Raw genomic sequence first — 17,060 nt, 5'->3', positions numbered from 1 at the left:
ATGTACAGATAAATAGTTAGGCAGTTAGATTAAACAACTCCTTTGTAAGATACATGTTTCATTTTAAAACATTTATGGAAACAGGTGAATTAACACTCCTCAGTTAGGAGGCTCAATCGAGCTAAAACCCACATGGTAGCAAAAACTAACTAGCAGAAATTGTTAACAAGTTCTAAATTATTTAAAAACACACTTTGCTGTAAGCTACTATTTACTAGTTAACAAAAAAATCATGCATGTCATAAAATATATTCACCCCACCCAGTATGGTAATCAAAACCTACCAGAAGCATGTATTCCTTGGCTCAGACAGTATAGTAGTGTGGGCTCAATAGCATCTCATTAGTGTGCAAGATCTTGAGAATCAGCTGTACATGTGATGGAAGAATGCACTGTGCATTCAGAGGGTTGCAATTCCATTGAATTGGGAATAGTTTAACCAAAATATGCCACAAGACCTAGAATTGCCTTATGTATCCCACAAAAAAGGTTCACTGTTATATTTAGATGGATTTAAGCAAAATTCCCAGGCTTAACTTCCCATGGAAAATGTACCGGAAAGTTTCCAACCCTTTGCACCCCTAATCACGACACACACACGCCGCCCCCCCCCCCCCCCCCCCCCCCCCCCCATCACAATAGCCATCACAACACGTCATCAGCTACATGCTGTGGTCCACAGAGAAAGGCAGAGAGAGAGAGAGAAAGTGAGAGAGTAACAGGAAGCCAGGTCAGTGGAGTGGGAGACTTGGTTCCATTGTGAACACAGAACTGAGACTACGGCTCCACAGGAGGAACTGAGATCAGAGGATATGGGAGAGGACATAAACACTACCGTACTAAAGCCCAAAACATAACACTAGTTCAACACTGCAATGCAGCAATGCTGCTACCTCTATACAGTAGCAGCTACAACCCATTGCAGCCAGTTATAGACGGGTTGATTGTTTAGCAACAAAACCAACTCAAAACAGACGGGATTGGCTTAGAACGTTGACAACATGCAAACTATATTTTGTCTCAAATGTTTATTGAAAACAAATACATTTGCACAATGATTACTTGTCTCTCGAATACATCGTTACAGTCGTTGGTAAGCTAGCATGCAAAACTTTGCCATATTAGCACTGACATCAGTCAAAACACCTCAAAAACAAAGCTTTGTATCACGAACAGGATAAAAGGAGCTTCTTATTGTTGCTAGCCATCTGGCCATCCAGAATCACAACAACACACTGACTTCTGCCCCATTGATGCATGCACATCGTTGTCATGACGTTGTCAGCTAACCCATCTATAGCTACAACAACAAACTGTCCTGCCTGTCAGAGGTGACACCTTCAATGTAAGATCAATTATTTACATGTTGTACAACAACAAAAAACATCTACCTACTGTACTAACACCTATGTGCACTCTCCCATACTTAAACTTCTCAACTTGTTCAGGACGCAGCCCAAGTGTGATAAATTAACTAGTCCAACCTGTACCACACAAAATGGGATTTGTCCCTCAAACAAATACCTCTCTCTAGTAATTATCCCTGTGACAGTGTGTCAGTCTGAGGGAACGCTGGAGTCTTGCTGTGCTAAGCAGAGCTGTCCTGTCCAGAGACAGAGGGATGTTAGCAGGCCTGGCCCTACACCAAGAGACAGACAACCAGGGGTTGGACACTTCTGCTTTATCAGTGCTGACATTTCCCATGTTAGCGGTTTAGAGATTGTATAGCCCTAGACTGGGCCAAGTTAGCATGTTAATGGATTGGAGGCCAACTGCTTTTAACCAGGGCCAAGTGTTAGCATTTTAGCAGATAGCCACTCTGCCCTGCTCAGCATGAAAAGGTCCAAGGATTAGCCGGTTAGTGTTTTGGGGCCTTGGATTTGCATTCGGGACATTATTATTCTGTCAAAGTCAAATCCTATATTGGTGTCTTCCAGTAGTCTGTTAGCATGTTCCCCATGACAACAGGGCTAGTGTTATCAGGCTATCAGCAGGCTGTCAGAGAGCAGTGGTAGCCAGCGTACGAGGCTAGCGGTGCTGTCTCGGTGCCCAGCAGATGGAGACCAGATGAGGCTTTAGAGGAGATAATGACCCTGGTCTGCGCCACGCCTAGCCACTGTGGACCCAACAGCACGCTAGCTACCGAATGACATCAGATCAGTTCTCCTCTGACAAGGAGAGAAAGAGGAAGGGCTGTGTGAAAGAGAGAGTGGGGGCAGAGAGAGAGAGAGGGGCGGGGAGACAGGTGATAGCTAGACATCTGGTAACATACATCACTCCCCCTTTCATCTCTACCTCCATAGCACAGACATGTGAGGTCTAGATTGTTTATCAAACACGGCTGGTCAGTAGGGAGAGGGGGGATGGAGAGAGTACTCTGGTTACTTTGATATCTACACTACTGAAAGACCTCTGCACTAACCTAAGGGCCTGTGTAGAAGCAGTCACAGTCCAGCCATTTCAAGGCTAAGACAGAACTACTCTTCACTGTGAGAACGCATGTTTCACATTAAAACACTGAATGGGAACTCTGCTTTTTTTCCGTTTACCTCAGAAAACAAATTGGACACTGGTTCTAATGTTAAATTAATTGAATTATTACTATTTTATGTAGTGTTTATTTTTTTTACCTACTGCTCCAAGCACTTTACAAAAGCCAACACATCTTGTATCTGTAAAAACGTTGTGTTCTGCAGAGACGACTCCTGTCCTCTACCACCTTTCCAAATGCACAGGAAATGACCATCCAGAATGAGTCATCATCCATCGACCGTCGCTCATTAACAGACTCGTTAGGGAGAGCAAACCCCCCTCATCTCCCCATCCTACAGGCTAACGGGCGGGCGGAGGCTAATTAGGGTAATTAACTAGGGATATCAACAACAGCGAGAGGGCACAAACAGTGAGTGAAATTACCAAAGCCATTTTATCCCAAAGCACATTGTGAGCCGAGAAAGCACATTGGGGTACAATACGTGACCGTACTATCAGCTTCTCCCGTGGGGTTACAACAGGGTTTGGGTTGTTAGTGGTTGTTGTTTTGGTGCAGCCTGACTGACTCTGTAGCTGTGCTATTTGTGTTCTGACTGAAGTAAGGGATCAAACATGGAAAGGCCTTTCAGCATTTATCAGAGCAGGAAAAGTTGGAGACTTGGTGATAGGCTACACAGGGCCGGAGCACAGAACATAGACACACACACACTATTGACATACACACACTATTGACATACACACACTATTGACATACACACACAGGAACATTGAAATGCCTGTAGAGTACATTTTGTAAAACAATATAAAGAAACATTTGGCTAATCAAAACATTTAGATTTCCTATAATCATGTTTATATTTTTCAATATTCATAAACATATGTAAGACATTTGTTATTGAAATCAATATACTACTCATATCACAGAGCAAGCGGTAAAGCTTCATATGACACCAACTTTTACATTGTAGCATCTACAGATGAAACACTATGGAGTCTTAAAAGGAGGCCGTGTTTAGGGCAAAATGTCCAACTTTAATTCATTATTCATCTATTATGCTTTAATATACTAATGTCAAATATATGTCAACAATCCTTCCTCCAAAAGACGCTTCAATGGTTTAAATTTCATAAAAATCAATCATGGTCTTTTTTTGGGGGGGGCTACTTTAGTAAGAAATCACCAAGTGTGGTCCAAGAGTGGTTTCCCGCCCAATTCTCTTCTAACCCTAATAGCCCAGTTCTGCAGTGTGAGAGCACAGAGCAGCGGACGTAAGCTATAAATACCTGCTCAGCACCAAGTTCCTGGCAGGTGTCTCTAGTCTGTTACTATCAATTACATTTTCATCCATCACTCAAAATCAGACACCTTGTGGACCATAAGCACAGATCATAAACACAAGCACACGGTCCCATGCTTCACCTGCATGTTTATGAGCGTTGGAGCGTGCAGAGGAAAAGGCAGTAGTCGAGTTCACTCTCTCAGCACTTCCCTCCACAGCATCTGGCTAATCCAATCACCTTACAGTGAACACCTCACATGCACAGGGTTGCCCCGGTAACCTACTAGCAACCCTTCAGCACCAGCCAGAGACCTAGCCTACTCAGAGCACTGCAGATAGAAATGCACTGTAAGGAAACGGACATGTTCTACTATAATAGACGTGGACATACTGGACAATCAGGCCAGCTCTATGCAATACATTCTATCTGAAATGCTCTTAAATATTTTTGCTTTGCTGAATCTGGAATTCGACTTGATAAAGAGCCATGGGGAAAGTCCCCTTTGAAAGACGATATCCAGATAACCAGATAACTTTGTTTGTCCAAAGTTTTAGTCCCGAGTGGACACACCTTTTCATTCCTTTGATACCGCTAACTTAATTCACACTCAGCAAAACACAGACACACCCGAAGCTCTTAATTATTGCCCATGTATTCTGAGCCAAGACACACTCCAAGTGCAATAACTTAACACAGAACTGAGCCGAAGCTCAGACACAGTGTGATTCACAGCTCACTTTTCCATAGAATGCAGCATGTCCCATCAGACACGGTCAGATTCAACACCATGGACAAAGATGGCCCAGGCACAGCTGTACACACACACACACGATGGAGTGTGCATCCCGCTACACCCCATGCCCCTTCCCATCATGCATTGCGGGGCTGATTGATGGGTCATTGCCGTGGCGAGGCAAGGACGCGGCTCTCTCCTCTCTGCCATATGGTTCAGCCACAGGGAGCAGGAAGGAGGCGGTGCAGACAGACTGAGCCCATTTAACACCTCTCCACATGATGCATCCATAGGCCACATGTAGTGGAGTGCTGTGGATCACAGAAGCATAGCTCAGAGCTATTCTCTTTTCTCCAGCTTCTATCCAGATGGGTACATCAAATAGCTACCAATGATAAAAATGACTTTTCCCACTAGTGAGCTGAACCGAACACTGATAAACCGTGCTAACCAGCACAGTACGGTTCAGGCCGGTAAGATGGTGTGAAAAGGGTAGTGACCTATGATAGCCCTGGCTGTTGAGGGGTATGGTGAAGGGTTATAGGTACTTACTCATAGTGGAGGCCGGGGGTGGGGAACAGGGCAGGACCCAGGCGGGGTTTTGGACAGGTGCGGTCGTTCTCCACAGGTGCCCTCCTAGAGGCACTCATGACCTGCAGAGAAGGAGTCATTCAAATGAGCGGAGACTAAAACAAAACTAAATAGGTGCTCAAACACATTTGATATTTCAGAGACAAAAATGGGTCACTTTTTTTTAAGTGGCGACACACTGTCAAGAAGACAAATCTTTATAACGTTCAGAAATATCATGAGGTCTTTCATATGAGGAATCACATTAGGCGTCACTGACTCCATGATGGGTACAATCTGTCCCATGTCCTGTCCACCTCACTGCCATACACCCCTGGAGTGACGTGCTCCATGACACAAACACAGTACGTGCAGGGTACACACACACACACCGATGAAGAGGATTAGAGATGACTGTTGGCATGGTCATTAGTGTCATCATTGAGCTAGTATGGCAGGGTGCGGTGAGAGTGATCAGGCCTGTGTGTGTGTGTGTGTGTGTGTGTGTACCCATAAGGTCCAGCCACCGGCCCACCAATCTAAATAACCATAATCTGATGACGGTGGTGTTCCTCTGCGGTGGGGTAATAACAGGTCATTGGATAGCGCTGCAGATGCAAGCCATGCAGTGGGAGGGACTGGTAAATTAACTGGTTCATGTTGCCATGACACAACAGGGCAGAAGCCACAGAGGATCCAATTCTTCCTAGAGACCTCTGCTATTGGTCGAGCACAGGCCAGAAAAACACTTAAAGATGGAATCACAATTAGGGGGAACAACTCCACTGTTCGCCCCCAGCGCCTTTGTTATCGTTTTGTTGATGAAAACGGAGTAGAGGAGAATTCGGCAGCGTGGTAAAATAAATTGCAGTGCATATTGTGCTGTCCTAATGTGTGTGCAATGCTGTCAGAGGGGGGAAAAAACTGTTTGTTGTTTGCAGTAATTTCCCCATTGTTGTAATTTCCCCAAACAGACGTGGCAGTTTCACCAATTAAGGATTCCAGCTTTAATTAACAGAAGACAAACAAGCACTGACATAGTTTCATGTGTCAATCCAAAAATGCCAATACTTACAACTGTGTTCAAGAATCCAAGTTGTAAATATTAGGGGTACAAAAAAATAAGATCACCTTCCTAATATGGACTCGAAAGTTGTCAAAATGAGTAGAACCGGTCTCATCAAAGTTGCCCATCCCTGGTCTATGTCATGGAAAGAGCAGGTGTTCATAATGTTTTGTACACACTGTATATGAAAGATTTGCTTTGCGCATCTAATTATACAATGACATTTTGCTTTGTGCATATAATTGTGATAACAGTGATAATGTACTGATGACAGCTTTGCACACTCTTTGCATTCTCTAAACCAGTTTCATGAGGTAGTCACATGGAATGCATTTCAATGAACAGGTGTGCCTTGTTAAAAGGTTCATTTGTGCAATTTCTTTCCTTCTTAATGTGTTTGAGACAATTGTATTGTGGCAAGGTAGGGGGGGTATACAGAAGATAGCCCTATTTAGTAAAAGACCAAGTTCATATTATGGCAAGAACAGCTCAAATAAACAAAGAGAAATGACAGTCCATTTTTACTTTAAGACATGAAGGTCAGTCAATGTGGAAACTTTCAAGAAGTTTGAAAGTTTCTTCAAAGATCTTCAGGCCTTTATGGTCAAATTGCTGCAAAGAAACCACACTAAAAGGACACCAATAAGAAGAAGAGACTTGCTTTGGCCAAGAAACATGAGCAATGGACATTAGACCAGTGGAAATCTGTCCTTTGGTTTGACGAGTCCAAATAAGCGATTTTTGGTTCTAACCTCTGTGTCTTTGTGAGACACAGAGTAGGTGAACAGATGATCTCCGCATGTGTGGTTCCACAGTGAAGCATGGATGTGCTTTGCTGGTGACAGTCAATGATTTATTTAGAATTCAAGGCACACTTAATCAGCAAGGCTACCACAGCATTCTGCAGCGATACGCCATCACATCTGGTTTGCACAGTGGGACTATCATTTGTTTTTCAACAGGACAATGACCCAACACACCTCCAGGCTGTGTAAGGGCTATTTGACCAATGAGAGTGACGGAGAGCTGCAAGATGACCTAGCCTCCACAATCACCCGACCTCAACCCAATTGAGATGGCTTGGGATGAGTTGGACCGCAGAGTGAAGGAAAAGCAGTGCTCAGCATATGTGGGAACTCCTTCAAGACTGTTGGAAAAGCATTCCAGGTGAAGCTGGTTGAGAGAATGCCAAGACGGTGCAAAGCTGTCATCAAGACAAAGGGTGGCTACTTTGAAGAACCTCAAATATAAAATATATTTTGATTTGTTTAACACTTTTTTGGTTACTACAGGATTCCATATGTGTTATTTCATAGTTGTGATGTCTTCACTATTATTCTACAATGTAAAAAAATAAAGAAAACCCTTGAATGGGGGGGGGGGGGGTTAAGCAATGAGAGACAAAGACATTCCTACAGTAGTGCTGTACATGAGACTACAGGTGGATTCCAATCCTCTACCCTGGTTGCCTCGCATCTAAATAGCCCCACCTACTGTAGCTATATCTAGTCTAGAGGTCGACCGACTAATCGGCATGGCTGATTTTCAACTTTTCATAACAATCGGTAATCTGCATTTTTCGATGCCGATTATATTGCATTCCACTAGGAAATTGCGTGGCAGGCTGACCACCTGTTAAGCGAGTGCAGCAAGGAGCCAAGGTAAGGCGCTAGCTAGCATTAAACTTATCTTATAAAAAAAAACAATCAATCACTAGTTAACTACACATAGTTGATGATATTACTAGTTTATCTAGCTTGTGCTGCGTTGCATATAATCAATGCGGTGCCTGTTAATTTATCATCAATCACAGCCTACTTCGCCAAACGGGGATGATTTAACAAAAGCGCATTCGTGAAAAAAAGGACAATCGTTGCACCAATGTACCTAACCATAAACATCAATGCCTTTCTTAAAATCAATACACATGTATATTTTTTTAAAACCTGCATATTTAGTTAAAATTCATGTAAGCAATATTAACTAGGGAAATTGTGTCACTTCTCTTGCGTTCAGTGCAAGCAGAGTCAGGGTATATGCAACAGTTTGGGCCGTCTGGCTCGTTGCGAACTGTGTGAAGACCATTTCTTCCTAACAAAGACCGTAATTAATTTGACAGAATTTTACATAATTATGACATAACATTGCAGGTTGTGCAATGCAACAACAATATTTAGACTTAGGGTTGCTACATGTTCGATAAAATACGGAACGGTTTCGTATTTCACTGAAAGAATAAAACGTTTTGTTTTCGAAATGATAGTTTCCGGATTTGACCATATTAATGACCTACGGATCATATTTGTGTGTTTATTATATGATAATTAAGTCTATGATTTGATAGAGCAGTCTGCCTACCACCGCTCAGTCAGCAGCAGGCTCGTAAGCATTCATTCAAACAGCACTTTCCTGCGTTTGCCAGCAGCTCTTCGCAATGCTTGAAGCACAGCGCTGTTTATGACTTCAAGCCTATCAACTCCCGAGATTAGGCTGGCAATATTATAGTGCCTATAAGAACATCCAATAGTCAAAGGTATATGAAATACAAATGGTATAGAGAGAAATAGTCCTATAATAACTACAACCTAAAACTTAACTGGGAATATTGAAGACTCATGTTAAAAGGACCCACCAGCTTTTATGTGTTCTTATGTTCTGAGCAAGGAACTTAAACGTTAGTTTTTTTACATGGCACATACTTTCTTCTCCAACACTGTGTTTTTGCATTATTTAAACCAAATTGAACATGTTTCATTATTTATTTGAGACTAAATTGATTTTATTTCTGTATTATATTAAGTTAAAATAAGTGTTCATTCAATATTGTTATAATTGTCATTATTACACACATATATAAAATAAAACATGTAAAACAATTGACCAATTTATCGGTATCGGCGTTGAAAAATCATAATCGTTCAACCTCTAGTCAGCCAGACATGTTGCGTACACCTGCTGTGGTTCAGTCAGCAAAGATCTAGCTCAGGAAAACAATGGGTTAATAGATTGGACTCGGGCCTGAGTGTGTGGGCTGAGAGTCTTAGCTTTAAGGCGGTGAACTGGGATAAGGGAAACCAGACAATATGCTCACCTCTGCCCTGACCCAGGTCTACAGCCAGCCAATCAACCGCAGCATTACTGAACAGCCAATCAACAGTAATGTTACAGGAAGATTGAGGAGACAGAGGGAACTCAAAGCCCTATTAAAAATAGGCCCAACTCTGTATTATTATGGGGTTGGTAGTATCTCTCTCCAAAGCTGAGAAGGTCAGGCATAAAGGAACATTGGCCCAAGGCAGAGTGAGAGAGATGGGCTAGGGGTGGGGTGGGGTGATCAGTGGATGGACCTCTCTTCCTTCTCCAAGGACTGAGAGGTACCCTGGCAGAAATGAGAGCATCAGGTACTGCCAAAGCAGCATCCATGCGTACGTGCAACAGAGGCTGCCAAACACTCGCACACGCACGCACTTGCACACGCACTTGCGCACGCACCCGTACACACTCACGCACGCTCGCACTCGCGCACACGCACAGAGCTTGGCTGAGGTTGCACCAACATCTGGTGTGCTGTGTGTGGGCCGGCCACTCCAAGGCCAGGCAGAAAGAAAGCAGACCAATGTGCCAGCGGGCATAAGCACCCACCAGAGACTGGCACCCGGAGCTCTGCCAGCGCCTGGAGAGGAGAAGGGGAATGTAATAACACTATACCCTCTCAAACATGTGGTATGTGTGTTTGAGAGGCAGGATGTGTGTGTGTGTGTGTGTGTGTGTGTGTGTAAATTGTATTGTAATCTATTTAACTATTATCAGTGTGGGCTGACCTGTTTGATCACACACACTCACAGTTAAGGTCACATATAAAGGGCATTTTGTCTCTGGCAGCGTTTTCTGTGTGGGGAAGTGGAGAAACCGAATCCTCCACCCACTCAGTGCCCACAGCACCATTTTTCAGACTGTGTGTATGTCTGTGTGTTTTATTACAGAGAACCCATAGCAAAGGCCTGGTTGCTATGCTACGGAAGCTCAGCCGGGACCAGCTTTTGAGGCAGTCAAAGAAACCCCTCCAACTCACACAAGACACTGCCCAGACGGACAAACAGACTGCTCTTTCATTACAAACACACATCTAAACACTAGTTCTCTCTCTGTGGAGAGGCATTACAAGAGGCACGACTGCTCTTTGTGCCAACTGTGTACAGAGCCCATGTGGAAAAGTGTGTGTGTGTGTGTGTGTGTGTGTGTGTGTGTGTGTGTGTGTGTGTGTGTGTGTGTGTGTGTGTGTGAAACAGAGAGGGGCAGATGAGATTATTTGTGGCTGCTGACCCTTGCCTGACTACTGCAGGCTGCTCTGTTTCCTCACTGTCAGGGTATCAGGGCAGAAAGACAGATCCTTAGCATTGTCCAAGAACTATGAAATAAGGAAACATGTTTGAAATGGCACTAGGGGTATTTTAAATTGAACTTGATAAAAAATATAAATAATGAAGAGTTTTTTATTCTGTAAGCCATGGTATTCTATGTAGTAGTAGGTAATAGGCTTAGTAGTACCAAATGAATGAATGGACATAAATAGGATACAACACTGGTGATGATTCATTCACTGACTTTTTTTTTTATCAGGACGATTCTAATATTGGAAAGGGGGGGGGTGACTTCTCTTTGTCGATTCAACATAAACTTACCACATTCATTGTGCAAACGTGAATGTACAGCTATAACATTGTGTTTTGGCAACATAACTCTTGATAATTCAACCAATTAAAGCGGTTGAGATAGAAAAGTTGTAGCCGTATAGGCCTGCTTTCCTATCCAGTCCAAATCACCGAGCTCTACAGGTGGTGCAGAATACTTCATATTCTGTCTATAGGTCTAACTGTGTGTGAAGTGGCTACTACCTAGATTCATTTGGAAGTTGAGAAATGTTGCTATAAATAGGGGGAAATAAATTGGGACTAAAAATGTGCATTTGCTTTACAGGTAGCTAGGATAATTAAGCTCGCTAAATGGCTACATCTGGATGCTTTGCCCATCAATATTAAATGGACTCCAGCACAGAGTTGTATCGATAATAAACAACTCACCCTGAGCCACAACGTCCTCATCAATGCCTGGAATTGTCTGTGTCAACAAACAATACTTACCATTGCTCCAACTCCCACTGTTTAACATTTAATGCACTTCATCAGCATGCCTAGCACAACTATCTGTGTGGACACTTGGGTCTTAACTTTATGAAGGGCAGTAAAAGGTAAGCAGCGGCCTGGTCTCAGACGAGACGTAACATAATAAATAAAAAGTACATCCGGGAAACTCAAATGAGTATGATATTTTACATTTGGTATGGTTACATATGACAGAAGATTACTTAAGGCTAAAATGAAAGGAGTGTGGTTGGGTGGGTGGGCATATAATGTGAACGTCAAGCAATCAAAAGTTTTGGTGTTTGAATCTCATCGACAAATTCAGCATTTTAGGAAATACTTACTATTTTTGTTATTTTACAACTACTTAACAGGTTGGCTAACAGTTTCCCTAACCCTAGCCTAGCTACCGTTAGTAACCTAGCTAGAGATAGCGTTAGCAAATCTAGACAACGTTAGCCACAACGAATTGAGATTTGTAAAACCGACAGTAAATAACAACTCCATTCAGATGATTCATTATAGTTTACCTGTTGGCTCTTGGTGTAGCTGGGCCTTATCATTTAACTAATTCCATCTTCCATTGATGAGCCTATAGATCCACTACGTGGGCAAAAGTATGTGGACACCCTTCAACTTAGTGGATTCGGCTATTTCAGTCACACCTGTTGCCGACAGGTGTATAAGATCGAGCACAAATCCATGCAATCTCCATAGCCAAACATTGGCACCTTTCCAACAAGTCAGTTCATTAGATTTCTGCCCTACTAGAGCTGCCCCAGTCAACTGTAAGTGGTAGGCCACACAAGCTTAGAACGGGACAGCCGAGTGCTGAAACACGTAAAAATCGTCTTTCCTCGGTTGCAACACTCACTACAGAGTTCCAAACTGCCTCTCGAAGCAACGTCAGCACAATAACTGTTCATCGGGAGCTTCCTGAAATGGGTTTCCATGGCTGAGCAGCCGCACACAAGCCTAAGATCACCATGCGCAATGCCAAGCGTTGGCTGGAGTGGTGTAAAGCTTGCCACCATAGGACTCCGGAGCAGTGGAAACGCATTCTCTAGAGTGATGAATGACACTTCACATTCTGGCAGACAGACGGACTAATCTGGGTTTGGGGGATGCCAGGAGAACGCTACCTGCCCCAATGCATAGTGCAAACTGTCAAGTTTGGTGGAGGAGGAATAATGGTCTGGGGCTGTTTTTCATGGTTTGGACTAGGCCCCTTAGTTCCAGTGAAGGGAAATCTTAACGCTAAAGCATACTATGACATTCTAGACAATTCTGTGCTTTCAACTTTGTGGCAACAGTTTGGGTAAGGCCCTTTCCTCTTTCAGCATGGCAATGCCCCCGTGCACAAAGCAAGGTCCATACAGAAGTGGTTCATCGAGATCGGTGTGGAAGAACTTGACTGGCCTGCACAGAGCCCTGACCTCAACCCCATCGAACACCTTTGGGATGAATTGGAACTCCATATTAATGCCCATGATTTTGGAATGAGATGTTCAACAAGCAGGTGTCCACATACACTACATGGCTAAAAGTATCTCCTAATAACTTGCCGTAGGGAGGGTCTAGCTCTGTGACTGTAGCCTAGTACCAGTTTGATGACTTGTGATTGGATGACGACAAGCTACATGCGGCAATCATGAAAAAAGCAAGGGCACCAGCAGCATAAATGATACAATTTTCTCTCACCGCAGGAAGCCCGATGTAGACCATCTGCAATGTGAATTCACGTGGACTTTAATGAATTTCGTATTGTTTGAATGGAAAACCGAGAAAGAAAACAGCAGTTTAAACATTAATTGTTTTCCCATTTGTCACATCTAATACCAAACGAAACATAACATATACTAAATGGAGGGAGATTCACATTAACTATGTTACGTCTACCCCCGAGTCCAGGTTGCGTTTGTTAATGCAGATAATTCCAGGCTAATTCCAACGCGTAGAATTTGTATCCTCACTAGGGTGGTTGGCATAGCCTACCTATGGATGGCATGTGAAACCGCACCACGACATAACTCATTGCTAATAAAAAAAATGAATAGGCTTTAAACGATGCATCTGTCAGCAAATGGCGTATCTTTCTTTGATGCAGGAGGCTGTGACGGGTAAACATCCATTCCTCATCGCTCAGGCCATTCGGCGGCAAGAGACACGATGGGGAGGGCTCGTGAGCCACTGCACGAGAAATGCGATACTCAGCAACAACGCTGACAGTACCGCACAGTGATACAATGGAACACAATAGCTGATAACGCGAATATATTCTCTCCCTGGTATCATAACGTCCACTACCTGTCATAAACAGGCCAGTAGGCTATAGCTTATTGGCTTGCTGTATGATACTGTAAACATGATTTGTTTGTGTGATCTGCTCTCATGCTTCTGGGTGGAAGCCAGGCAGGAAACTTTCATTCGTGAGTGGCATTTGTAATACAATGTATCGGTTTGCGAGTTCCATGTTCGCAATTTCGCTCTTTGTGGCATAACTACAAACTATCTCCAACGCAGTTTTTTTTCGGTCGAGCCGAAAAGCCAAGAATGTGTTAAGCCGCATTATCCCGAAACGGGATAGGATTGAGGCACTGCTACAAAAGGTAACCAACTACGTTACTATACCCATTCTCCCATGTAGCTCAGCGCTACTACAGTAGCCAATAGTCCCAGACCTGGTAAAGAAACATGGATCGCCTTATTTACTCAGAACACAGCCACACGTGCAAAATACCATTCAATAACTCGTATTCAAATCGTTTAATTCTACAATTGATCCCCTTAAATCAATTAGGCTACAGGAGAAACGATGAAAGCGCCACAAACGTCAAATGAGTGAAAGGAAAACCAAGCCAACCAGAGCCGCGGAATGCAGGTCTGTGACCAATGGGAGAGCTTGATTAGTGTTTCTGCAGTCTACCAACATCGACTCTGCTGCAGGAGGCCGTCCGGGGGTTTGGCTAGGTAGGCCTCGATGAATATAAATAAGAACAAAGTTTGGAGCTATTAAACCATATTCCCGATTGTAAACAAAACACTGGAATAATCCCGCATACCGAGTCGTTCAATGCGGACAACACTACACAAACGCGTGCCCCTGGTTCCCATCACGTATGCCACTTTCAAAGCCGCAGTCCGCTTGCTAGCGTTTAGCCAACAGTAGTACACTGACATCCATATCGGGGAAGTTGATAAGTTATATTTCCCAGAACATTTTGAAAATCGAAAGGACAGGTTTACCTTGTTCTAACTCGACGTGTCCGTCTTGATCACATCGCTGCGTGTGTTTTCCCAGCCAAACTAGAGTAAAACATGTCCATTGTCCCGTACCAGGAAGTCAGCGCTCTCCCAGAACAGAACACTTCTCAAACTCACTATGGAACCCCTGCAGGGCGCTGTGTAATCAATCCCACTCCAGGTAGCAATGCGCCGCACGACAGGCTTATCTCACCCGCCATGTTGGATCCGAAACGAGGTTGCGGCACATAGGTGGCGAATACTAAATTATCACTAGTTGTCATAAGCACCTTTTTAATTGATAGAAAAACACTTACCAACAAAGGAAAAGTAGTCTCATAGTCTTCGTATGCATAATGAAAAGTACTGCGCACAAGTCTTGCTAATAGCCTGTTAGTAAACCCGGTAGCCTATAAATTCATGATATTGATATTAAAGGAAAAAACTATTGCTCCGCGTTCTCATATCATACATTTCAAGTGAAAACATCAGGTGGCCTGAAAGTATTTTATAGGTTATTTAGAATAGGCTACTTAAAAATATAAAAAATTACACAAAATGAATTCTGCTATTCTGTTATTATTTGTAACCAGCAACTCATAGCCTTAACTCTTCAAATCAAATCAAATGTATTTGTCACATACACATGGTTAGCAGGTGTTAATGCAAGTGTAGCGAAATGCTTGTGCTTCTAGTTCTGACCATGCAGTAATATCTAACAAGTAATATAACCTAACAATTTCACAACAACTACCTTATACACACAAGTGTAAAGGAATGAATACGAATATGTACATAAAAATATATAAATGAGTGATGGCCGAACGGCATAGGCAAGATGGTATAGAGTACAGTATATACATGTGAGATGAGCAATGCAGGGTATGAAAACATTATATGAAGTGGCATTGTTTAAAGTGGCCGACATTGTTTAAAGTGTATTTGTTATTGAATGCTGAAGATCACTGTGATTACTGATCACTACTACAGTGTATATTGTGCAAAGTGATACTGCTCTTCTTATCTTAGCGGGCCATCAACAAAACAAACCAACCTCTATTTATTCTTAGTGTGAAGTATCCACTGTACTATGCTTGGCTGGACTGTTTCACACAAAACTCAGTCAGTCCACTGAGGTAGGATATCCTCTTATCTATACTGTATAGTGTTTACATACCAGGGATCCCACTGAGGGAGAGGAAACTGCTTGTATGCACAACCAAGTCAGCCAGATTGGGCACTTATTATCTGATCAATACATTATCAACTTATAACAATTTATAACAATGTACAAATAGAATGTTAAAACAATGTTATAACATGACCTGAACCTATCCATATGATCTGAAGGTTTTGCAAAACTGCACAGTACCAATAGCCCATGACTAAGGCCCTTGAGAACAAACAAAGTAGTTGTGTTTGCAGGACAGTGATAAGCTTTTGTACACAGATAGTGGGGATGGGCACATATTGTATTCTACAGAACCCGTTAATCCTGAAAGTCATTTTATGCCTGCCAGTTTCCAGGTACATTATGTACAGTACCCACTTTTTAAAACAGGCATGATATCAGATACTCTCTTTCTATGACACATCTAGATACTGGACTGGCTGTCTAATATTATACCAGCCCCAGTATGGGTCGTAGTCTTAGTATAAAATTCTGTTTGGCTCTGTTGTGTGTGTATGAAATGGACGTCAGTGCGCTGCTAACATTTTTTGCTTTCCTCCACTGTCCCTGTCCCCATACCAGGCTTGAACCAGTGATTCTCTGCTTGCAAACACACATGACTGCCCTCTTTGACAACGTACCAACCATTTCTGCTATCAAAAAATATCTAATTCGATAGCTTCATCGGCGACCTTTCAACCTAGCTGTGGCGTGAGTTTACGGTACGTTCTTAACTCCGTTACACTCACCCCTTCTAAACTCGCTACACAGCTAGTGACCCCGGCCGTTGAGCTGAGCCCAACTGCGTATCTGGGTCACGGCACCAGTGAAACAGTCGTCAGTGTGCTGCTAAAGGTATGGCTTTCTCCACTGTCTCTGTCTCCATACCGGGCTTAAACCAGTGATCCTCCACTCGCGAACACACATGACCGCCCTCCTTGAAAACATACCAACCATTTCTGCTATCCAAAAATATCTAATTTGATAGCTCCATCGGCGACATTTCTAGCTAGCTGTGGAGGGAGTTTACGGTACGTTCTTAACTCTGTTACTTGTGCTTCCTAGTGATGTGGCCCTCTTCTAACAGAGGCTTTGAGAAACAAAGATGGTGTATAATGTGTGCAGCGCAGTGCGGTAGAGTATTTACCTTTGAGAGTGTTATTGGAAGAACATAGAGACTGCTTAAAGGTTATGCTAACTGGGGCCTGTGCCTCCTTGGCTGACTTCAAATTAGAATAAATCGTTCTTAGATTTCACTACAAGTCACTAGCAATGTCTACACATTGACGTGTTTGTTTTGAGGTTACTATATAATGAGACTAGACACAATACACAAGGTATACTGTAGCAAGGTTTGATGTT

The 17,060-nt window shown here is 43.0% G+C and overlaps 1 protein-coding gene across 1 annotated transcript in view; it reads right to left on the bottom strand.

Annotated features, from left to right (window-relative positions):
* The window catches only part of usp6nl (USP6 N-terminal like), a 65,942-nt gene extending 51,202 nt beyond the window's left edge, over window positions 1-14,740 (bottom strand). The window contains exons 1-2 of the mRNA XM_029761241.1: window positions 14,531-14,740; window positions 5,060-5,160 (exon numbers count right to left, since the gene is read on the bottom strand). Of these exons, the coding sequence (XP_029617101.1) occupies window positions 5,060-5,063 (4 nt within the window). The 5' untranslated portion in view covers window positions 5,064-5,160; window positions 14,531-14,740. The remainder of the gene's footprint in view (window positions 1-5,059; window positions 5,161-14,530) is intronic.
* Between the last annotated feature and the right edge of the window lie 2,320 nt (window positions 14,741-17,060).

This window comes from Salmo trutta, chromosome 8 (genome assembly GCF_901001165.1).
Source record: "Salmo trutta chromosome 8, fSalTru1.1, whole genome shotgun sequence".
NCBI lineage: Eukaryota > Metazoa > Chordata > Actinopteri > Salmoniformes > Salmonidae > Salmo > Salmo trutta.
This window is presented reverse-complemented; position numbering and strand designations above follow the sequence as displayed.